General features: G+C 38.6%; 1 protein-coding gene across 3 annotated transcripts in view; it reads right to left on the bottom strand.

The window, feature by feature from the left end:
- Positions 1-1804: 1804 nt before the first annotated feature.
- LOC111270331 (calcitonin gene-related peptide type 1 receptor) overlaps positions 1805-26352 on the bottom strand; it is a 64004-nt gene continuing 39456 nt past the window's right edge. Inside the window, exons 4-9 of one of the 3 annotated variants that reach the window (XM_086972448.1) lie at positions 23904-24031; positions 22949-23114; positions 13329-13485; positions 12478-12688; positions 10994-11132; positions 1805-2145 (exon numbers count right to left, since the gene is read on the bottom strand). In XM_086972448.1, the coding sequence (XP_086828574.1) occupies positions 1816-2145; positions 10994-11132; positions 12478-12688; positions 13329-13485; positions 22949-23114; positions 23904-24031 (1131 nt within the window). In that variant the 3' untranslated portion in view covers positions 1805-1815. Of the gene's footprint in view, positions 2146-4975; positions 5705-10993; positions 11133-12477; positions 12689-13328; positions 13486-22948; positions 23115-23903; positions 24032-26352 lie in introns of those variants that run through there. The other 2 variants (XM_022850493.2, XM_022850494.2) reach the window with 2 other exon arrangements.

Below are 26352 nucleotides of genomic sequence, written 5' to 3'. Positions count from 1 at the left end.
AGTAAATGATTATGTTGTACAAGATAACTGTGAACAGGGATATCGAAACGAATATTCATGGATGTATCAACAGATTTACAGCTTAGTCCGATATAAATGTGTGCCAACATTCTATAGCTGAGTTTCACGTCTAATACGTAAGACCAATATATTTTTTCACCAATAAATAGCTAGCAAAAAAGTGAAGACAAAGATCACGAAGAAAAGTCAGCCAAAGCGAGTGGAAACACATGTAGATCTTTTCTAGTTGCTCAATTTCTGTCTCTTAGCTTTTTTGTTATTAACTGTACTGTGTTTTATTAATTGACGTTCGATACCTTTAGGCAGTTGAATTATAAACATTATAATCCAGAATGTGAGAGACCAGTTCGTATGTGTATAAACAGTAAGAGCAGATCGGCTATCTCACGCTAACTTCCTAGTTTTTCTACTATCGATGTACTCATAACGACATGTAATGAAGAGTACAGACTATATAAATAGTAAAAGTAATCCCGAAAAAATAAGTACGGAAGACAAACCGTCCAATTGAGCATAATTGTACTGTCCTGAAAAACTAACTAGGTATACTAGCAACACTAACATGGATGGAATGTAGGAGGACCTCTGGTCTATATATGCGCCCCTATCTAATTGAATTGGCAGACTTTGCTTTTCCGGTTCAAAACCTATGGGGCACGCGCGACTAACCTAGGGCGAAGCCGCACATTCAGCATGCGACCCACTCTAACAGTAGTAGCTACATTGTCAAATGTAGCTACTATTTGTCAAAATTAAAAAATTGTACATTTTTGCGATACGTAAGTGCGTCTACGAAGGGAAAGCCTTTCGTAAGTGGCTCTCCTCTCTAGAAGTAAATATTTCTACGTGATCGTGATTTTTTTTCTCTCCTAATCGAGTTAACCATGAATGTTCGTTGGTTTCCTTACAGTACGATAGCCGTCGATTGATCTCAACAATAGTCTACATGTAAAGTACAAGAAGTATATTCACATCTATGTCTTTATTTGTATACGTATCGGTGCTGTGTAAGTATCTCCTATTATGTACAATACAATACATTTATACTATAAATGAAATATATAATTGAATGTACTTGCGTTCATCATTGTTTTATGCGCAACACTCGGCCATGGAATTCGCTCAATTTTTCCAAAGCTAGACTATGGAAAAACTAAATCCAGCCCCCATTGCATCATCGTAGACGTCGGTTTGTATCCCATATATACCCGTATGCTTCTGTGCGAATTCCGACGGGTAACATTATAGAATATGCCTCATGTACGATTCCACTTGAATCTTAACCACTCAAACACCTAATTGTGTGGCTCGTAAGCTGACATCGCGTATCATTACTGATTATTTTGCATGTTCCTTACCAAATGTTGAAATACATGTTTTAGCATGGACTACTAATATTTAGGTGTTCCTTAACGTTTTCTGACCACATTGTCCGTACCTAAAATTGCAGATTAAACCCCAGCTGCTTCAGACAACACATTGTTAGTAACGTACTTTGTCTAAAGTCTTGATTATGTACTATAGTGAACGCTGATGGAGCATCAAAGACAAGAAATGACTGTAGAATGAAATGAAAAAAGTAAAATAATATTGCTATTGCAACAGTTCAACAAGAGGTGTGTTGTTGTGCCGCATTGCAAACGAAAGCATTTTTTTTTTTTTTTTTTTGTTAATTTAAAGGTATCATGCATTGTCGACGTGGTTCAAAGGCAATAAGCATTAGCTTTATCGATACATTGTACACAATTAATTAACTAAGTGCTCTCATCGCTTTCGTCACCGTCCGTAGTTTTACTATGACGTTTCCGGTATGATGACAACGTGGACCGAGCTGTCCGAAATCCGCAGCAACTCGGCTCCGCGACCCTTATGATTTGCAGGAGGATTACTATCTGTGTTATTCTCATTACCCATAGCCTTCATTAAGGTAGCACCGCATCTCGAACCCTGCTGGGTGCTTGTCCGACGTTGGATTCGTTGACTGCCAAACATTGCCGAGTTCTCCAGGTGGGTTTGTCGACGTCGATGTGCATTACGTCGTATTGTCGCTCGTAGGTAAGCGTTACGCACAGACTTCTGCACCTCGGAATTCATGAAGCAGTAGATGGTAGACACGAGAATTCCCTTGAAGGAAGCAGAATAACAATATTCATTAAAATACTTAGAAAGAAAAGTTATGTATTGTCTATAAGGCATGGTAAAGCATATATTCGCAAATGCCGCTTATCCGAATCATGCCAGCAATCAAGATGGCGAAACTTGAATCGTGTTTGCAACCATGTTTGTTTAGCGTCCAATAGATATTTCATTTTGAAACACTTCCAAATAAAAGAATTTATTTGGATCCAAAGGCTGGCGTTTGCCAAAAACCAAAGGAAGGCTACGAGCTGGCAGTGAACAACAAATCGAAAGGGACTTTTTGGCGGCAACCCAAAAATGGCGGACTGGTCAAGTAGCGAGAAGTTTGTCAACAAGGTGTGTACGATAACATTTTCAAACTGGATTGGTTTCCTGAGAAATTGGTGATTCCAAACTGTCCTGATCGACTGCCGTGGAAGAGCTCGACACTACCCAATTTCGGGAGGAGGAGTGAGTGAGGGCGAAAGCCATATGAGGCGTTTTAACAGTAATGAACCATAGAAAAGCTCTGAGGTGAGAGCTTGCAGAAAGTATCTAAATTTATAGTCAATCCCTTCCCCACTGGACCTGCGCTACCAACAGGTCAGTGAGGAGGGTTTGATGAAGAAACGACATGAATGAAATTGAGAGAGAGAGAGAGGAAACAATACAATGTATCTGGCACAATCACTGTTTCGATTTAATATCGCTTCGGGCTAGTTATTCGCCCATAAAAATAATAACGAAATATCGGTAATAAAAAAAAAATGTAAAAATATAAACCGATGATAATAACTAGATCGTTTAAATAGCGCGGCTTAGCGGCTATACTGTGGGGAAATAATGAACGTTCAGGACAAGTTAGACGCTATCATACCCTGTTAGAATGGCAACTCATTTTATGACTAACAGTGTAAGAATAACAATATTGTTGGGTTTAGGCAGCGGCGCATGAACAAGACAAGCCTGTTCTTGTTTCTGCTATCATGGGTAGGCCTTCGAACGTGCGACGAGGACAGTATTTGCAATCGTTCTTTTCACAGTGGCACCAGCTGTTGAACGTCCATGGCGAACACGGCGCTGTGCAAAACTTTTTATTTATTTATTATTAAACGTTTGCATTGAAGAATAAAGGGATGCTTATTGCTGATAGGCTGACGTATACCACCCTGCAGCCATAATAGAAATAGCATCCTATTTGAAGGCCGTAGTTATGAACCCTGTCGGTGATCAACTGCTAGTTATAACTATCATATTAATGGTAATATGTTACCAATAACAACATACAGTTATAGGAACGAAATTTGATTGACTCACTGGAACTTCATTTTCGTACCGATGCACCTGTTACCGTATTGAAACGGATCCACGTGATGCCGAAACTTTCAAGGGTATATATATTAGCTGTGAAGATGAATACAGCTATTACTCAAGACTACATCAATTCAAAAGCACATTAAAATCTCTTAATGAAAATTTCCTATTCACTCTTTATCCCCAAGCCTCGAAATGAATAATGTTTTTTTAACTAGAGGACCTTGCTGATCGTTCGTTGTTCGAAACTGAGCTTTGGCTGAACGACAATTTTTTCAAACTCATATTACCGTAAAAAGGGGCAGACTTTGTACAGAATGTCTACCATCGTTTGACCGAAACCCGTCATACGATCTAGTCTACTAATGACTAGGGCCATTGGGAAACAATGAAACGTATTGAGAGTAGTGCATATGATCGAAAATCAACGATGTTTTAGCAAAAATGTGTTGTCGATTATACGTAGCAAGCCAAGAACAATGTCACAGATTTTTCCATCACCTTGAAGGGAAAACAGTTTATCATGCAACGCGTTGCTACATACAATAAATTAAGTACAGATTAGTAGTTGTTGTTGTTGTTGTTATTAATGTTTTATATCTAATGAAAACATGTTTAGGTTATTCTAGCTTGAAGGTTATATGAAGAACGCGTTCTCTCGAAACACTTCACGCTGTATAACGATAATCACGATGTAACGTATGTTTAACGATGCTTAATCTCCTGCCATTTCTCAATATTAATTTATTTATTATTATTATTTTGGCGAAGGCCAAAGGAAGTTACCGATCGAAAACGTGTTTTCGACGTAATTCTTGTGAGTTTCGGTAGTGGTGGTGAATGAGAAAAACAATCAATCATTCACGGTAGATTACATTTACATTTACGTTTTTGTCATCTCAAGTATCTAATTATGCTTTCATCCGTAACGTAATAATGGTCCCAATACGCAATAAGCAGTTATGCATCTTTTCCTTTTCAAACATTTCATTTTCCAATCGTCCCGCATATACTTACTTAAATCTTGATACAAACTGTATACCCAAATTTGCCTTAATTAAGTCAGTCAGCATTAAGTGGTAACAGCTATCAAAAAATTAATGGCTACAAACGACATAGCGTTTTTGTTTCTGGGAGTTGCTTGCAACGGCTATAGCATCCAGTTGAGACGACTCCTAAGAAGTCTAAAAAGACGGCTAAGTTGTTTACGATTGCGTCAGTCACATATTGAAGAAGTAAGCACATAAGTCAATCATTATTAAAAGCTACGGGGAGTGTCTGCAACGTAGGTGCTTTACTACTGTGGTTGGAGAAATTTCTTAACCAGGACGATTACCTGAATCTCCCTAATTTAGAAACAGAATAGGTGCAAGCGTAAACCTTAACTAACGATGATAATACAATAGTTGGCACGTAAAGTACTACTCTATTTTTGCTTCGATAAAATGAAAAGCAAAGGCGATACAAGCAAAAAAAAAAACACAAAAGAAAAGCTTGAGTAGCTAAGCCAACTGTTTTTTGTATTTAAAACAGGTTCTGCAGATTATGCTGAAGACAATATAATATTCTATACGGCCATGATTTCTATTCAGAAGCCTTGAGCCACAAAGTAGCCTTGTTTTTATTTATTGTATCAGTTCGGTTTTCGCCACCCAATGCTCTCAGGTATTGATATATTGTCATTGTACATCCTGTTTGTTCTGGTGAATTGCTCACGGTTACTTAAAAAGGAGTGATTATGTCTTACCAAACAATTAAGATGATCCATATTGAAAAAGAAGAAGCAAATGCGTTAAAGCATCTATCATTTGAGCAAGATACGGATAAGTAGATAAAGTTTGCTTGATTTTTTCTCCTCCTAACATCCTCATGGTCATATATCTGTTAGATATTCGGTAAAAGAGCTGTGGGAAAAATCGGCCAACATTACAATTATCCATATGGTTCCCGCGAGAGACTGCCAATCTACCACTCCTGTAATCGGTTATCTTTGGCTCATCCGTACCGTGTAGCCTATCCATTAACACATTTTAAAATTTTCTGATGATGCATTAATAGTAAAAACTAGTTCGTAATCCCCTGCCGAAGACAAGTTGAAAATCAGCAGGGGCAGGCCCACGCCCACTTGTCTTCTCTGTTAAATAAGTTGAACAGAACATCAGAAGGTTCGTGTGGAAGAATATGCACGCACAAAAGTACCGTATAAGCGCTGTACCTTGTTCTTCAAGCTCTCACCCTTCTCTCGTCTACCCTGAAAAGTATTATTATTATCATTATTATTATTATTATTATTATTATTATTATTATTAAATGCAAGCAACTGAAAACGAGAACAGCAGTCTCTTAAGACGTTAAGAGTTTAAAGTATGTTTTGCTTTTAGTGTTTGGCCAAGCGATTCGGTGCTTCGGTCCCTTATTCAATTCGAAATTAAACGACGTCATAAACTGTCATGCATTGAACATCAGAAACGAGAACAGCGTAACTGCGCCTCAATGGTCGAGGCATATCTCTAAAATGTTCTTTTTGGCAGTCACAGTGGCGGAGATTATTTTAACATGACATCCACAATGATCCGCTATAATCTGATCTGATAGAGTGGATGGACCATTTGCTAGCCAGCTTTGAAATTCTGCCAAGTATTTTCGTAACAAATAGCATTAGCGACATCAATTTTGGTCTCTTCTTCTATGAAGAGCAGAAAAAGCACGTAAACGGAAGATTTCAAGTGCAGAATGTGTTTAGAAAAAAGGACAAATAGAGGATAGGAAGAGAAAACTAAAAACGGGTCGGCTTAGTGAAACGTAATCAGGAGGGTAGAGACGACCAGCAAACAATTTTTTCAAAGCTGCTTTATAGAAGTGGAAAGGCACCAGGGCAGTTCGTGTTTGTGGCAATAAAAGAAAAATGCATTGCAAACGTAGATGCAGACTGAGGTAGTGAAGACTGGCGAGTGCAACTGGAGAACATTGCTTTAAACATTATCATACGTAAATAACAGCCAACTACATATAAACAAAAATTTCCATATATATATATATATATATATATAAACATCAAGAAACAGCCACGGCTATGCGATTATCACCTTTCATCAAGTCTTCGAAGTAATACCAAATATATCCCGAACCATGACCCAAGCAGATAAAGAGGTCCAGGGTTTAGTTTGTGAGAGTCCTACAGTACCGCACAAAGCACAATTCAGTGATGTCTGGTGTGCATAATGCATTTGCCTCAACCTCGAAAAAAAAAAAAGTATAACTTAACGGTCGTACGTGCGCAATGCTGAATAAGTCAAAAAGATTACATGCCTTAAAATCAATGAATGATTATCATCCAATGTTGTTTTCATTTCTTGTTTTCATGTTATGAGATATATTATTATTGCTCGAATTCGTTTTTATTTTCCAAAGTAGTTTGTCCTTCTTATATAAAAACTGGGTGCTCTGATTGAATTCATTATCCCTCACAGGAGCTCCCTCAATACGCGTATGCTAAAGAACATTTTAGTTCTGCTTCTGCCTAACTTTCAAAAAGCCACACCCTCCAACCAACATAAAGTATTAATGCTTGTTGGATGCATCCTAATGCAAGCGATCGGCGAAGTCCTGCTAACTGTTTGAGTGTCCACCGATAGCTAAACTCACCATTTCAGGACGCTTCGGGATGTTTATGACGTGGGTTATTACCAAGAGGGTAATTTTTCCACGAAACCTATAAAAGTGCGTTTTAACAATCGTAACAGGCATTAAGCTATCATCTCGAGTTGGATCAAAACATTCTACTGCCTGGGTAGTAATTGCCTTCTTTTGAGTAATGAAAAGCATACAGAAATGCATACAGAAAAAAAAAAATAGAATTTCATTTGGATGTTTATCGTATTGCCATTAGATATGAATTACAAGTAGTTGTTGGTCTATACCTTTGAAAAGCATTCCTAAAAATAACAGAATTTACTTTGCCGAGTAATACCTTTAAATACAGACACAGCAAAAACTATATTATAAGAAATCCTCTTAGGGCTCTGAATTGGCAGGACCAGAGGCCTTTCCCAAAGCACCCTCAGAAATGCACATACGTATTTTTTATATAGTGGCGAAGACGGCGAATTGTACTAGAATTTTCCTTTATAAACGAACATTCACGTCTAACAGATCTACATATGAGCAGCCATTCATGGGCATGAATAAATTTTCGCTACCGAATGCTGCCTACGAGATACATTCTGCTGATTTTTTGCCCTAGACACGAAGATGCTTTCGGTGGTGAAGCATCCCCACATGTCTATCTGCACCTTTTACAAGGTCGTCGTGCAGGAATACAGGCCGGTTTTTCGTCTACTAGAAAATATATACACACGTAAAGAAATATATATGTTTCACTTCAATCAGTGGCAAGCGTAAAATTGAAGCTAGAAGGCACGGAAGCCAACAATATAAACAACTTTCGACTTCATCTGTTAATATCTACATAATCCAATGCCTTCATAATAACTATTAGGAGGTCTGTACTGCCAACTGAGCTATCCCCTTTAAAAGGCTGACTACGAAAATGTCTGTGACGACAGGCACTGCAGCGACAGTGACAATCTAATTAGAACAAAAAAATATCTAGTTTATACGTTCTTTTGTTATCTACGGAAAAAAATTTCGAAGTTGGGCCGAGTCTCTTGGTACAGTCGTTCAGCAGACGACGCGTATTATTCGCTCGTTTTGTGCATACATGTATCACTGTAAGAAAACATAGGAGAATACCTATTCGTTTGAGGAGAGTAAGCGAAGCCGTCTTACGTATCGCTCAGCCAATATTAATTCGATAAACTATTCATTCACTCAGTGTTTGAATCCGTACTTCTAATTTGCATTATTTTTCTTTAAACGACGAAATCATGGATGCTTAGGTACAACAAAAGGAGCTTTCCCACAAACCCCGAGCTTTATCATAATATATATATATATTTAATATATATTCGTGTTAATTATTCTCGTGCCATTTGAAGTGAAATCCAGTAGCATTCTGCAGAAGAAGAAATAACAGCATGTAACAGTAATCTATAATACCAGGCTAACGCTCGTTCAGCCCAGCTTTCCTGCCAGTGTTTTTCAATGTCTGTACAGGGAAAGCTCAATCGTCTCGATGTTTGTGCACGTTCCGAGTAACCAGTCAGCATGCGTCTGGCTCGCACGAGTCTATCGTCTATATAAATAGGTTATACATAGAAACTGTGATATTTTGATTATCGATGTCACCCCATGATACGATAGTAGCCTCAAAAGTCTATTATAGACTTTTCTATAGATAGGCATTAGTTTTGGGAGCGGATTAATTAACTAAATGAACAAATACAATGATTGCTCTGTTTTTGAAATTATCTATAATACTTTAGCAAGTAAGTATCCGTTAATATGAGCCCTCAGCGTGCCTTGTTGGAAAATGAATTAAACAGTGAAAAGCTAACGTTCATTCACCAAACTTAATCACCTTTTGAAAAATAAAACTTACATGTGCGTGGTTCTATAAAAAAAAAAACACTTATATTACGAATTTGCGACAAGCTTGGAAAAGTTCCAAATGTAATTACCTGGAAGCTTCTAGCAACGTGCTTTGCCAAAAACAAGTCTAGTCTTTCTGTAATTTTTGTCTGTTCGGCCTATAAATCTCATAGATCGTATATATATGTATGTATCATATGGTACGTTTTCGGGAGTCCGCGTAACGTAATTTCTACGGCCACATTATCGCTGCATGTTTCACTTTACAAAAGTTACAAAAAGAACTTGGTTTAATTAAAAGTAGATAGTGAACCATTTGATTAATATCGATTTTTTATCAATATTTTGCGCCATTGTGTGCCATAGTTGCATCCGCTTAGCAAAGTCCATAGTGTTGGGCTATGCTCGACTGGACCCAAAACGTACTCGATAAACAAGATCACTTAAATTCAATTCGATACGTTAACCCGTGCGAAATCGAGTTAGTGTTGGGTTCCTTTTGCGTTTTAATTACAGACTGGCGTAATTAATTTAATCAAGCGTAGTAACGTTTGGGCTCTATTTGAATTGTGTAATTCGTACCAACCACCGTCGCCTACACGTTTGCTACTTTATCGAACATTTTTTTGGGAGCAGTAAATTGATGTTCTCTCCGTCGTTTTCGTTAAGACATTCAGGATTAGCGTACCAGCCATTTGTTACTCCATTATCTAGATACGCACAAGTAACTGAATAAGAAATTAGAAGATTAAGAAGAACGTCATAAACGTACCGCAGAAACAAAACTTAGATTCTGTTTATCATGTGTATGTATATTTTAAGCTTTCGGTTTGTCCAATGTTATTGTTAGCATTTCTGAAACCGTTGTATTGAGCGATAGTAAAATGAATAATAGGTTTTAAGGTGGCGAAAATATTAGGAAACATCTCTCGCTTAACTGCATTTTATGATCGGCTCCAAACACAGGACTACACACACGCAGTGATTTTTTTGTCATACACTTTTGACGAAATGGTTTATCAAGCGAGCGTAAGTTAGTAATTTCGACGGTTATAAAGGAAATGACACGAACGACGCATGAGATGGAACAATCAACTGAGATCATCTGGATGCGAGTTCGCTTAAAAGAGCTTGAAATCAGTACGACAAAATTGGCTTGAATGGTACTTCCCTAAGTGAGCGTGGTCCAAAAGTTAGAAAGCTTACGACAGCACCAGTAGCAAACCATACGGGCGTGGTCGTCTCGACGCTATACTGGAAGTGGCCATACCTCTCTCTGCAGAGGCCGATGCCCTGGGATATATTCAATGGAATTTTTTTTAAGAAACAGCAGTATCAAGAGCTGTTACAGAAGGGTCATCTTTGGCATGCGTGATTTAGTAAGCCACGAAAGATTTGACAGGCATGGCCGGATGATCAAGCTGGCGATTATCTTCTTTGTGAATTATACTGAAGCGGTACCTTGAGTTCATCTTTTGGTACGAAACATTAAATATAAAGAGTAAAATTATGGCCTGGTCTTATGTGCGCACAAGTACACCAACCCGTACTCGGCTAACCTAAATATCTACAGCTGACTGTCAGCTACGACAGGCTTCGGTGCCCCTCCTAAACTGTGCTCGGAGGACCTGTCAGGGTTAAGAACTGAATGCTGAGTTACCTGGAGAGACCGAGCTCGAGCTCGAGCGGGATTATAGCTCTTACAATCAACTTTCTTATTGCTCGGATTTTTATTTACTCGGAGCAGGGTGTCACTCCGGTTAGCAGAAAGATTATCATGGCACTATCCCGAGAGCCCACTCGGTCTTCTCAACTAGAAATCAAGTCTACTGCTCTGCATCATGTAACTCCTATATTTTTCCTCGCAGTTGACTGGTATATTTTCGCATAATAACAGTTAGGTAGCCACTGGCTTCTAATTAAAGTAGAATCGTTGTAAACTCAACTTGTCACATGATTCGCTGCATCACAGCAGGCCATCGATAGACAGTGGATTCGTTCGGACAATGTATCTGCCATAAACCTGTCACTATAATCTCATTATACTCACTTGTGTTGACATAAGAATGCCATTAGTAATCATGTAGGCATCTTTGAGTTTCTTGTCCGAGTCCTGCGGGTTGAAACAGAACAGGAGGTGTGACGTCCCGAGGAGTGGAAAGAGTAGTAGCGTAGCCTTGATACCTTTTCTAAATTAGCAAGGAGAACAGCAACAAAAACAATGTAGCAAAATACTATTTAACAAGATGGACCGATTCAGAAAACGTCGTTTTCCCTTAGACCGCTTTAAAATCTCATGAACATAATCGGTGGCATTTGGAAACTGAGATTTAACGGCATTTATTTAGACATCGGACAGAGCGCCGTGAAGATTGTTGAAGGTTGAAGTTTCGGCCAAAATTTGCTATATATTACGGTACTATGTAAGATGTATTATCGAAACAAAGAACGACCCAAAATGTTTTTCTATGGCCTTTGTTCGGAAAATTCCAGTGTGAAATATGTTTCTGCGATGTGATAATGGCCAGATTTACGGAAAAAAAGGCCGTACTGTTTGTGTACTGATATTGGAAGGGGATCATATGTTACGAATGTGTTTAAATTTTTCCATCAGCAGGTAATAACATTACGGCAAACGATTAAAAAAAAGTCGATCAGAACTAGTGAACGGAAAAGGCGTTGCCTACCATCATCACCGTGCAAGCATTATTAGGCTGAAATCGAAGAAAAAGAAAATACTGGAAAATACTGCTGGAAGAGTACTGGAAAATTTCAACCTATTCGCCTTATAGCTCGATAGATCATCATCTTTTTTTCGTCTGGTGTTTATTTACAGCAGAGGTATAAAGTAAATCACTCGTTCGAATTTTCCGCCGAAAAACCATGGACGTATCATGGCGATCGCGTTTTGGTGGGACCAGAGAAATATCAGAAGTTTATCGATCGAAATGGCGCATATTTAGTTATTTTAAAATATAGAAAAATATTTGCTTCAACTTAGTATCTAGATGATTTAGCTAGTAGCAAAAGCTGAAGCCGATTAGTATTAACTTTGGAAACACAGATGGCGGCTAGGCGGTTCTAGGCGGATGTTCGAAAAGCAATGGGATCTTGATATGGGGCACGGATGTATCGACGAGCACTTGTCCGGCGTCTTTACAATATTACGCATCATGTCCCATTCAGAAGTTGTGTTTAAGACATGACATATTACTAAGTGTAACGTCCTGTCCTTTGACATGCGCCAGAAATAACTCTGTAAAATTTTAAGCGACGGAACGAAAAATTTGCCGCAATCCAGAATGTAGTCCATTAAAATGACAACGGATGGGAGAGAGAAACAGGTTTATCACTAATTCGATGCTTTTGTTCGTCTGCTAGGATTGAGCTGTACTAGACGCGTCTGGTTAAAATTCATTACGACGAAAATTGCAGAACTCGACCTAGCGACCTCTAACAGCTTAAGACGTAAACTCGGCGACAAACGACGCACGAGTTACATTGTAGTGTAAAATCATAAAAGCGTGAAATTACCTGAAACGATCATTTTCAGCGGACCTGACCCGTGACACTAAAATTCGTACTATGTTGCTCAGAAAACAGAAATTAATTGCAACTGCGGTAAGACGTGGCGCTACCAAGAGCCATGTCCAATCGTTATAAGCGTATCCTTCCCAGCAGCGGCTATGCGAACTTGTCGCCTCCATCTCCACTGCCCACGGTACAATAAATATAACCGGAACACCTGGTGGTGAGAAAATGTAAGGCCATAAGATGACATACAAGCAGACCTGTCATGATGAAATTTATAAGCCCCATGTTTGTACGCAGGCCAATGTTATAGTATGCACAAAACGACAATGTAATTGATCTTGTGCGATCTATTCCGCATCTGTTCCGATTCTCCGAACCTGCGGCGGTTTACTACCAGGCCAAAAAGTAGATGGCTTATGCATACTGGTGGTCAATTTTTGCGCACAAAAATAAAGAACCGTTTACTCGAAGTGCTTATACTGACGCGCTATAGTATTTGAATGAAAGAGTGACTGAAGTAAGCAACAGGGTATTTCATTTGGGCCCTATATTAGTGTGGACTTATTGATTGAGTACTGTTTTTTCCTATCGACATTATTATTATTAAAATCCTCGTTACCAACGGAGGCACCATTTGTCAAACCTACATATTTTTGATTTGAAAAAGCATCCTATCCTAGTGACACTACGATGCATCGTGAGAACGTTAGTCTTCAATTGCAGAGTAAAGTTTATGATCATCAGTCATTTGCTTTGTCCTCTATATGTTTATGTCTTAACATAACTTTCAGCGCATGATGCAATAACGTAAAGGACGAAAACTTTATAAACCAATGTAAAATAGGACTTACCCCATCCAATGGTATAATATAGTTTAAAGGGGGCACTTTTGCTGAATATTGATGTCGTAATCTTCGAGTGGAGTAGAAGACCTTCGATGAACATCCAGTTTATCGAGGACATTGATGAGTACATTTGTAGACATAAAACCATTTTACAGAGGACGGGCTAAAATAGAGATAGAACATTGGCTAAAAAGTATTCTCAGAAATGATGGAATGAAAAATAGATAGATACTATAGAAGAGAAATATTTATCGTTACCTATAGAAGTGTAATTCAGTTGGCCAGACTGAAGTAATATGATTTAAGGCTTTCTTATATTTAACGACACGTGTCGGAGAGCCTGATTGATCCATAGTTGACATCACCGTTAAGCTACTTCCCAGGATAATAAGTAGATTGAAGACACAAAGGTAATACTGGAAATCGATTGTTCAGGAGAACAAACGTCATTTTGATTTTACATGTAGACCATTTCAAAATGCTAGACACTTTTCAGATTAGTTAAAATAACTTAATTTATATCTACCTACAGAGAAAGCAATAAGAGACCCGTTTCAAGTCCACTTCACAAAATGTAAAATTGAGTGTCTATACTCCTAACGAACTTTACCATTGTTCAGTTTGCTGGCGCACGGAAGTACTATTTCGAAACTCAGAACAAAAGGTCTCATAGATCTACCTTACTTGCTCGGAAAATATGACGCGAAGTTACGGAAAAAGTGCGACATTAATTGGCCTGGAACTGTTGGCAGGACCGAATAGAATTTCCTCATATTTTCCTTATAGTTTGAATTAGTCGAAAATGTATCTATCAGTACTAAAGCCATTGTTTGTTAAGCACACATTTTATGGCAGCCCTAATCGTAGGGATTCGTTCCTTATTGTCTTTTTATAATACGTCAGGCTGGATCAAAACCGAAACATGATCTATAACAGGTGTCAACACTTGATATTGTTTGAAAGATGTTCTATGATTAAAACCGACTTGGAGATAACTCTACGCTCATTTAATTCAAAATCTGCTCCGTTTCGTTTGAATAAATCCGTTGCCATTATGGTGTGGCAAACTACTGCTTTGCCACACCATGGTGTAGGTGGTAGGATTAAGGGCACGTATGTGTGGCCTGTTATTAATAAAAGGCAAAACTGTTTACGCATATGTTTTGTTTTAATGACAGAAATAATAATTTTGAAGTGGTACACTTCATAGTGGTACACTTGTAGGCCGAGACCCCTTTCTCATCTATTTAATAAGATTCTATTACGTAGAACTATAATAAGAGTATTTTGAAGTTTTACTAACACAGTGATATGGGTATTCTCTCACAAATTAGTTGGTTCCAGTCGAACAATTGAAAAAATAAACAATGGACATCTAAAACAGTTTCAAAGTTGGACAAGTAAATGAATGTAAGCCATCTACAGCGCTGAATACGTCCAGAAAGTGAGCATACGGTGATACACGAATGATCTAGTACGAAACATTCATCAGAATACCAAGGTTTTTTGCCATAGCTTCGATGGTACGAATTTCCATGTTCAGACTGGTGCATTTAATATTTCATATCCTATCATTCGTTGGTGTGACGTTTTTCATTTGTTTACTGCTATTAAGACTAATTGGATCAAGCAGCAGCTACTGAAACAGACAATTCAATTAAATCAACGATATACTTTAACCTGATTTAAGAAGGCATGTTACTGAATTTGTGACGCGCCGTGACCGAATTAATTGCTTTACTCTTCGCTTTTTTGAAACCACTGCTCACAAGTTATATCTTCTAACATGTGCAGTTCAATATGATTCGTAGAGTAATACAATACGGCTCCAAGCACAAAGTTAGAAAATCCTGTACACTATGCCAAGTTTAACTAAAACTAGTAAAGGGCCTTTGGCGTTTACTGCTGAAGGTTTAGAACGCTTTTACCCTTCTCGAAACGATGCTTGTTCTAGCCCTTGTCGGTTCGTCATTGTTTAGTATAACACACGATCTTCAAGCAAATCTCACACGTTAAAGTATGGTCTGTTTTGTTTTTATGTGGCTTTTATTTATTGAGAATCGATATAGCCTTATCGCCCTCTCTCTCTCTCTCTCTATTACATATATATATCGACCGACACTTTGTACTTGCTACGTATCTCCTGTACGACTACACCTCTCCATCTTGTAGTGATCGGTCGTATAACGCTCCGTTTCCTTGTTGAGCCGTGTGGACACCCCGTTATTTCTCTTCCCAAAAACATCATATCGTCCTCGTTTGACCGTCCACCCAAACGCGGTAACGACAGCGGTAGCAAATAGGAAAGCAGACATTTGTGAAAATTTGACTGGCTGCCCAACAGAAAGCCCCGCGGTTGACCCGTCCCCCCATGTAGAACAGGGAAAGCGAAGACATGAGTATTTTCGTTTTGGGCTAGTGTGGATGTGTGGATGCACTTGAATTCTAGTATTGAGCGTCATATGCGACGATAACCACCTTCAGTTTCGTTGTCGTTGGTAACGATCCCCGCTCGTAAGAAGAACAAATGACAGCGACGAAAAAGCCGCTAGCCGCTTAAATAAACCACGTGTATGGCGGTGGCATTTAGTGAAAGGGATATGTACATAACAGTTTGGACGAATTTTTACGGTGTTTCCACGATATTGAAACTACGGAAACATTGTAAATATTGGACAGTCTAGAATCTTACAAAAGCAAACAAACTCATTAACAGGATAGGAAACGTGATAACTATTCGTTTGCCAAATTGTTCTCCAATCATCGGCATTGCGCAGTCTCTTGGCTGGCACTACCATTATTTACGTCTTGCGGGAAATCACACTTTTTTGAATTTATTGCGCCAATTAGGAAAATGAGATTCAGACGATGCTACGATACCCGTATCTGTGGGCTGTTTTCCTGGCCTGAATTCTGGCAACTTGCGCTGCTTGATTTGCGACTATGAACCAATAATTAAGAGGCAGCCTGGAAACAATATACAATGCAAACCTGTTGACCAGCTTGATTACTTTTATCATTTCTAATAATCCGTAATTAGCATTGCCACAAGGCTTACGACTAGTAAAAGATATGATCGTGACATTTTACAGTGACATTTCCCTTGAGGTCGCTCAAATCGATATTTCTGAAAATACTGTGATATTATGCTATTATAGGGTATTTGAAATACACCCATCTGTGGTTATAATACCCTTTTCCCAATATCCTGCAATAGAGAGCCAGCGGGGATATTCACACTTCAATGGAATAGACGTCTAGACAATCGCGTTCCTAAATAAGGCAAAGCCCTAGCAGGTGTTCGCGTTTAATATCGAGGTTGTATTTGAGTAAATAATATGGTTTCTGTGCAAAAAATGTGCGACAGTAATCCAGGCACCCAGCAGAAATGCAAGATAATATATGTTTAATGTTGCTTTCATTGCTGTTAATTATTTCATGAGGATAGGTACTCCAACAGCATACTCTGTTTCGTTTATGAAATATTTATTATTTTGCACTAATGGCTGTTCTTGAAAGAAAAGATGACAGGCTAGGATAAGACGTGATCCGTATCTTTCTCAAACGCTGTACATGCGTTAATTGCACCTATGATGCGAGGGATTACCAACGTCTGTCTTCCATACACGTCAGTGGTAACAACTCTCTGTCAAGTACACATATCGAGATGCTTTGTTATATACCATTTCGCGCTTTCTGGTCTGGTCTCAAAATTGCCCAACGTCAATGAACGTCGTGCGAGATACCGGAAATCAATTGTGAACTCGTAACCTGACCCAACTTGAAGATTTTAGAAGATTTCAAAGAACTTTCTAGCCTGAGTAAAGTTCAGACTAGAAGGAAACTTATTTCTCGTACTTGTTACATACCTGTTAATTGATCTATTTTCCACGCTTTAATATGTTGTTTTCTCAAATAAACATGTGTGGGTGGGGCATGGGCTACTAACATCGTTGTCAACAGCTAGCAAAAGTGTGTGGGAGCAGACCAGTTGGCTCGCGCAGTCTGTGTTCTTACTATGATACAAGTGACGGCTGTCTACAATCTACTATGATCCGATGCCATTGCTTTTACGTTCTCCCCGTATGAACGCTAACTACGGATGCGTATGATTATATTCTTACAAAATAATACCATGTCACTGTCGACAGTGGAGCCACAGGTAAAACCGTTCACACAGGGTGTAATCACAGAGTTTGTATCTAGCAAACTGTTGCCAATTTACGCCTAGAACACTTCACATATGTTGTAGAGGTATCCTCAAAACATACGGACAAACGTAGTTGGCTATTTTATCGCATTGTGCCGTCAGTTGCTATACCATAAAACACCTGAAGTTTATCGTATTTGTATAATCTTAGCTAGGTATGACTATTAGACGAAACAGTTTACAAACTCCGGGCATTTCCAAAGGAACTGCCGAAAAAGGATATTTTTCTAGCTTTTGACCATTTAGTTACTCGTAGGTTTATATGTATGTACATCTCTACCGTTTGACTTACAGAGTAAATGGTAGTTGTCATATCTGTATCAAGGTCAGTGAAGCTGATAATGCCGTTTGTCACCTATAATCTGCCTGATGTTGCTGCTATTGCTCTTATCGAACCGTGGCCGACAAGGCACAGAACTGTTTAGTGATAACAGAAGAATGAACCTTTCAGAACAGCTGAGAGAGAAAACAACATCAGAAACAAATATACGACAAACCGACATTACCAAGAAACCGCTCTATCAAGCAATAGATTGCCGCTGGCTTGCATACGCAATGACGACAGGTCTGTGAATCATTGACATATTTAAAAAAATTCAACATTTCAGACGACTCGTCCTCGTTTAGTATTCAGAACGAATAGCTAGAGAAGAACAAACACGCAGCTTGTGCGCAGTATCGTCACACTCGCACGATTTTTCCATTTGTTGATTATTAAGCACGGCGTAATAACATTATTCGAACCATACACGTTATAACATAAGTAACTTAGACTGCTGTTAACGAGCAGACTCGAGTAAGGCTGAGCCGATCTATCTATTTTCCCCGAATTGAAAGCACATAATCTGCTAAGCGTAATATATTACTGTAGCACACGTTTAGCCTTAACATCGTTCTCTATTGTAGCGTTTAGGGGAAGTATTATCTTCTTTACTATGAAACACGGTGGTACTTAATACCTTTGAAAAGCAATGCGAACTTTTATGGGTTTATGGCACCATATTAAGAAGCATATTTGCTTCTACCAGGTTTCTCTAATATGCCATATACGTTTTATATTTAGATTAGATACACCTAACTACAGTAGTCGCTCAATATTTGCCCTGATAATCATAATAATCGATGCCGGCGTTAGAACGTTTCACATTTATGTGGAACAATCAAGAATTGCAATTGCGTTTCCTTTACTGCAAATCTATATTCTTGTGTTACTCAATCTGAATGATATAGGTGGGGTATTGGGGTAGAGCAGAAGGAATATCCGTCGCTGTGCGATTCCCTTTTCTTCAATGCCTTTTCCGCTGATAGCCCTAGAAAGTTTTGTTCGTCCTCTAAGATCACTTGTATTACGTTTTATACAGATCAGAAATAGTGTACTTTACATTACTCTAGAATAATGAGTGTATCGGTTGGCAAAAAGTACAATTTTCAACACTTACACATTTGTCCACATGTTGAAAAGCTGCGGAAGCAACCCTTAATACTTATTTTGCATAGGATGAGAGCTAAGCAATGTAGGCCTATCTAGGAGACCAATCTTCCTTCAAAAATAATCCCAGGCGGTCAGCGGCAGACTCGAAGCGTTCAATATATTGTAGTCTTAAGGTTGAAAATGTGATTTTTTTTAATCTCGCAGTCTCATTTCAAAACTACTACTCTCAGCTAGAACCCTTATTGCATACACCACATTGACTTGTATGACTTTTAACGTCAATGACACCATCAAAAAACAGTATATAAATTACTGTTTTTTTAGCGTCTACGATACCAATTTTTGAAGTCCGAATGCCTACGGAAACGGGAAAAAAAGACATACAACAAGCTTAATTAGAAATAAAAGGAAACGAATATCGGCTATTACACATACACCAGCCTAAAACACCTAACTCGACATAGAGATTTCATAGGTGTAATCCTTTAGCGCCTTCTTTTATCGTCGCTATGCGGCGGTTAGAATCGCAGATAAATGAATATGAACACTTAATTGTCGTAGTCACAGCCTTGAAAGCAATACAGAAACACAGTCCTGGTTACGTAGCTGGGTTAACTGGTTGTTAACCCATTGCCATGTTAGCGCCGACAGACAAGCCTTGCTTAGATTTCAAAAGTAACTTCCAAGCCTCATTTAAGGACAGCATTTATGACTGCGCTAAAATAAAAAAGATATTTCTTCATTAATATTAAATAAATATTGGAATTGAAGGAAATCGCATAGGGCCTGAGCTAATGTGCAAAAGGTAAACGCTGTGTCGGATTGTTTTCCATTGTTAAATTCACTCAATCAAACCCTATGTGATACACGTTAAATAGCTAGTTTACGAGCCTGATGTCATAAAATTTAGGTCTTTTTTTTACAACGTCTTCTGCCGAAGTTAAAATTTGGAATTGAGCGACACGTGTAATCAAGGTACAATAGCTAAAGGAACTAAAACGATCAACAGTGGCTAGTCTTACAAAAAATGCTATTCTCGACTTAAGGAATATATTTTGTTGGACCTTTCAAAGTCTCACTTGCGAACGAATAGAGCGATCACAACACGCGGAACAAGCATTGTGAGCTGCCTTCGCAGTATCTCGACATGCCGTTCTTTGTCACGTAACAAATCATTTTGGAAATTCAAATTTAACAAAAATCTTCTGATCTAAACACAACGATAATCAAGCAACGGAAAAGGTGTTATAGGTTACAACACTTGACCATTAGCTAGTTAGTAACTAAGCGATAGACATTGCTCATACACTAATCGATAGAGAAGAGCAACATGGAATCGGAGGAGGAAACCTTTCTATCGAAATGAACAGAGATTATAGATGTAAAGCTGGGTACAGAGCAAAGATGCTTATCAGTAGGTAATGTCTTGCATTCACTGATGGTGGCGCCGCAATCTTTCTGTGAGAGCTTCCCCATTAAACACAGCATGGCTTTTACAGGATATATAAAACGAAAATTGCGCAAAGGCAAATGCTGTCATTGCACTTCCTCTGGTCTGATTCACAAACTTATAAAGGTTCTATCAGCTTCTTAGGATTTAGAGTCTCGTCGACGGAACAAGACCTGCATCGCCCAGACGTCGTAAGGCAGGAGCTGCTTGTCTGCCTAAATAACCAGCGACAAGTTTGTGTTCCTTTAACTGTTGTGTTGTATCAATCTATTTTCGATAGTTGAAAAATCCACAACACATGTACATTTCGCATCTATACAGAGTCGATGAAACGTCGCTTTCACATGTGTGATACATAGACCTATACTATATGTCGAGTATCGTTTACGAAAAGCAATTAGTTTATAACGTTTAAAGCGGAACACACGAAAGATGATCGAGTTTTCTTGTGAACGATAGTTGTTTCTAAAGATCTCGCTAAGAGCTTTTTCAGCGTGTTAATCTTGTGCTGAAAGCCCTAGTTAAGTTTGCCTTTCGGCAGACGAGAGGAAATTACTAAGCAGATATATTCTTTCTTTTTTACCCTTGCTGCAACTAATATTTGTTACTTCACTGGACGACAGAACGCGTTTGCTTGGAGCGTGACAGATATAGGTGGATGTGGCAAAGAAACATTTAGTTAGAGTCATACCAAACTAAAAAAATGTGTGGTGAATTTTTGTGTGATTTTACAAATGCTATAAATGTACTATAATTTGTAGCAGATGTCCTTCAAGAGACTGATGCCCGAAACGTTTATTATACTATTGCCTAGTGTTTCAATGTTTTTTCTTATAAATGCAGGTTTGAGCTTATCTAGCAGAACCTAGCAGAATCGACCAATAACGGCTATTGTAGTTGTATATTGTGGGAAAGCTTTTTAATCGAGACTTTGGCATTACAGCGGATCATTATTAGGAATCTCGTAAGAGGGCAATACTTATTGTAGAAGACAGAGTACTTGATTTAATCTAGAGATAGCATATTGACCTTGTTTTCATTTCTTTGAAATCAGAAAAGTCTTCAGATCTAGTCGTACTGCACTGACGGATCACAATGCATAGAATACATCGTGCAATATCTCCATCGAAGTTTGCTATCGTCAACTACTAGGTCCTTCAATATTGATCCGAAATTGAACTGAAAAGTATATTTATTTGAGACTGACTAGTAGTTTTTTTTAATACCGATTATACGGGGCTTTTTATCGTTGTTCATTTCTCCCTTATGAATCGTTTCATCGTCATCTAGGAAATTGAGGGGCGACGCATATGCCCAGTATGGTAATTCGCTTCATTAATTTCAGCTAGCTCAAACAAGCATCCCGTCAAATGTACCCTGACCGAATTGTACCGTTTTACGTTCCAATGAGATTGTTTAGTGCCAGTGGCACTGCACAAGTATAGTCCATCAAATGCACAAACCTCGATCTGCCCGTTGTGAGTAACTCACCCAGTCACGAACGCGCTCCAGCGTAATCTTTTTGGGTCACAGTAATTACCGTCGAGTTCATCCCTTTTAGTCACGTTGGTAGAGTTCATTCATATTACCTAATCCAGTACTTTGGTGTTGCTTCTCTTCAAAGCGGATGGACTATAAAAAAAAATATAGCCTAGCTGTGAATTTACTTTCGCCTTTTCTGAGCCTTAAAACAGCTCAAATATCGTCTTCACGATGATACAATCCTCTTCTCTGTCCGTGCAGTAAAATACGTTTGGCTTATTGCTTCTTGCAAAAGTGTAAAATCATAAAGACCCTCGTCGGAAATCACCTGAGTGAAATATGCATCGAACAATGAAGTTTGATAACGCTACTGAATGATAGAAAATTCAGGATTTCGTATCATGGTTTTAAAAAATTATTACGCGAACGATGACTATTCGAGATTCATTACTCGGTTTGATCTTCGACTTTGCATTTATAAGCGTGATTGTTGAAAAAGATATATCTTGGCCATTTTCTGAAACTAAATACATACTTACCTCTCAAATAATACGGTCACAAAGTATGGCGCTGATTCGGTTGAAACGCCATTATTTTTCTCTGCCTATGGGAAGACCAGTATTATAGGGCCTAATTTAAGTTTCCCTTTGCAAGTCAGTCATCGTATGTGCGTCAAAAGCCCAAAGTGCATATGGCTGCAAGAAAGCGCCACGGAGAATCGTGGTCATATATGAGGCTGAAGGAACTGCATCACCTTGAATGCTCGATTTTGTTGCCAATTTATAGTAGTAGTACTTCCCGAATAATATTCCTACTTTCGAGATAGTCTGCTGTTATAACAAGAGCATTTTTAGACAATATGCAAGTATGTAAGCTAGCTTTCTGTCTTTCTATAGCATTCGCAACGACGATTTGTTGTCTTTGCAACACACCATCATTCTCCCATTAGTAAAAGCACATTGAGTGACATATATGTCCATAGACGGATCAGAATGCCTGCGAGTGTTCTTGTTAATTGTGTATATATGATTATAGGGCTCTGCTGTACTTACATTCTTTTTTATGACGTGACTGTACTCGATGTTCGAAGTATCGTCATGACTTGCTCGAGCCTGATCGACGACCAGCGGACCGGATATTGCACTCATCGCCAGTGACTGAATAATGAGAGAGGTTACCAGATTAAGGTGTACCTTTGTACGACTGCATTTCAATGTTCTGAAACAAAAGCAATAAGCAAATGTAAATCTAACGTAATGTACTTGTGTAGTTATTCTGTCGCTGTTATTTAACCGGGTTCATGTTTCGCCAGCCAATGCTCGATGGAGCTACTATAAACTTGTTCGATTGTTTCTTTGGCCGACATTCGGTCTAAAACGCCTCACGATTTTCTGCTCTCAGGTCCACTTGGGACGAAATACCACTACGACGCCTGTAAGGTGGATGCATTTGGCTTCATAGGTACGAAGCCGCTATGTCTGGCTAACGGCTATCAAATACTAATAGGTGACCATAATGTAACGCACATGTATAAGATGGCGAACGCATTATACTATGAACCTATAATATATATACGTAGACTATGGTAATCAGAAGACTTAACATAGTGAGGCTGTTCAAAGGAATAAATCAAGGTCGCTTTGAGCCATCGGACTTCCGCTTAACGTTCCCGAGAGCGCACGCAGATCCGCTCGATTAAAGAATTACCCTCTAACGTTGTTACTGAACCTCGACCTTAAAAAAATTTTAATTGATTTTCGACAACCAATCATCAACCGTAGAATCATATGGATGGACTATATTGACTGGAACTCGGACATGAACTGTAATGTAAGAGCACCTACCTTTCAGTGATCATTGTCTGCGTATACATAGAGGTATTATTTAGCATCAGTAACGTTCTAAAACCAGGAGGTTTATGATTTCGGAATTATTAAAAGTCGCCAATTTTGGCTATTTATTCCAAGTGTTTAGTTGTCTGGCCCGCGTAGTCTGAATTAAACTCACCTGAAGTAGACATATATGAAGGCCGACGCCATCAGAAAGACGACCGAGATCAAAGAAAATATCAATATCAGGTATGTAGTTGCCAACGGCACCAGGCTATACGGTATCTCCTTTGGCTGAAAGGTCAACTCGATAGACACAAAAAGTTGCAAACGTGAGATAGTATAAATCGTATTGCTCTTGTCGTTGTTATGTTTCCATATTATTACACTCCGTAAAAGTAGAAGTAGAAGAAAGTGGGCTAAAATCAGAGCGGATTGGGCTGAAACACTGCAGTTATCTTTTTCAACTTTTTTTGATATCGAGTTATTGCCAGGAGCTCCATAATATCATTAGGTAAAATAGGGTTGGAATCAGAAAGTCATCTTCAAGTTTACGTACATTTGCTTTTCGTGTTGGCCATAAATTATTTTGTTTGACCGTTATCAACCGGCCATCGAGAAATATATCGTAATGGCAGCTGAAGCACATGCTCTTCTAGTTTGCGGCGGTGTACATACTTTGGCTAACATATTTTTTTAAAGAACTATGTCTAAAAGATGACTTTAAGGTAAGGTAACTAAATAATTAGAACGAGCGTTCCAGTCTGTTTCGTATATCTCGTAGTCATCACCACACTTCACTACGGACATCAGTATTGTTGTTATCAATCTGTGTTGTTGTCTACGCCATCAATGAATCAGAAAATAGCAGATGTAGACTTCTTTTAGCATTTATAATTTGTAGTTATATAATAAAAAGTCCGAAAGTGCTTGCCATTCTGCTCCTTAACACATGAATTAATAAAGCTCTAGAGAGAAGTAAGGCTAGGAATTCATTTTTGACTTCAATTTATAATACGTACTGGATGATAATTTACTTTTTCGGTATCGATCGTTTATTTGTATCGTCCAACAACCGCATGATAGCTAAATGACACCCCAAATATGCGTCAATTTGAATAATAGGCCCTCAAATAGATTTAAAGTACGAGTCTACAGATGTTGAAAATATGATCGTATATCGAGTTTGTTATCTATGTATCATTCTTAAGCTATTTCATAGTGGGTTCTCTCTAACTAGATTGCGTCACCTTTGTGCAAAACGAAAACGTGTGGCCTAACTCAGTGCTAGCCTTTCCCGTTTGCACCTTCTAGCTATCTATGATTTCTATGATGTACTTGCACTCGATTCTAAAATTTTGCTAAACAACTTAAAACCCAGACCTTTTGCCAATGTTCACTTGGTAGTAGACTTCGGGGATGCCCATTTTGCTTGCTCGATATTCCAGCTGTAGCTGATCAAATGTTACATTGTCCGTATCTGACACGTAACAATTATTTAAATGCGGCTAACTAGGATGACCGGTTCTGTCTGTTTTTTTAGTGGTGACTATGCGCCGAATAGTGTTAAGTTTATCTAGTACTCACTTCCAGTTGGTTTCTAACCGACCGACACTTCTAGACTCGAAATAATCATATATAATTCAATTTTATTTTTTGTTTAAATTGTCCTTTACCCAGGCCGCACAATTAATTAACTCCCTCTTTCTGCGTTTTTTTTTTTTTGTATCAAATGACCCTGTATGTAATTTAAATGAATATAAAATATCTTTCTGAGACTGTTACCTACGTGGGCATCAATGTGGATGAATACACACAGATAATAATAGCACGCTATGCTCTTTAGTGTATTTTGTTATGAGTTGTTCGAATATTAGGGTAAATTCGATTAACACATAGTACGGCCAGAATGCGAAAAATAGCGTATAAACACGTACCCGTTACGACAAACAGCCTGACAAGCTTTCCCCGATATGAACGTTTTAAGCCTTGCTGAAACTGGACTGCTAAGAACCAATGAAAACACGTCGGACAAGAACGTACAGCTGCAATCGAGGAGACTTTTCACAATAGTAGAGATCACATGTGATGTGTCACATGAATGTATAGACCGAATACTGAAAACGCGGAAATAGAGCAGAAAATCACAGGGCCTCTCGTCAGAGGCCCGTTAACTTCAGGCCAGTTGGAAATTTGCGGAATTTTAATCAACAAAAAACTAAGAGCATACGATCGTCAAAGACTAGGCAAGGTCCATTCTCGAGAGCCAGCTAGAGAAAGACCAACCGAGAACATGACGTCAGCTTAGGGAGGAATCGAGTTCAGTGGCAATGTCGAGTACACTTAGACGTAAGGGTGAAATAATTCTTGCAATGGATATCAGTGGCGCCTAATACTGTGAGATGCTCGCCGAAAATCAAACGATGAATGCAGCCTACTATTTCAGGTCCCTCAAAAAGCTCGTAGACTGTCGGTACGGATATCGAAAGCGTTCAGTCTGGTTACTTTGTGTTAATGCCAGACGTCATCGCCATGCCTTAACCATTTGTTAGATCGAGCCAAAAAATATCCAATATTGGCTTCAGTCCGCTTCTTCTACAGATCTAAGCCTGTAACAATCAGCAATT

Source organism: Varroa jacobsoni, unplaced genomic scaffold (assembly GCF_002532875.2).
Source record: "Varroa jacobsoni isolate VJ856 unplaced genomic scaffold, vjacob_1.0 scaffold_1463, whole genome shotgun sequence".
NCBI lineage: Eukaryota > Metazoa > Arthropoda > Arachnida > Mesostigmata > Varroidae > Varroa > Varroa jacobsoni.
Note: the sequence above shows the minus strand (reverse complement) of the source record. Positions and strands in the feature narration are given on the sequence as shown.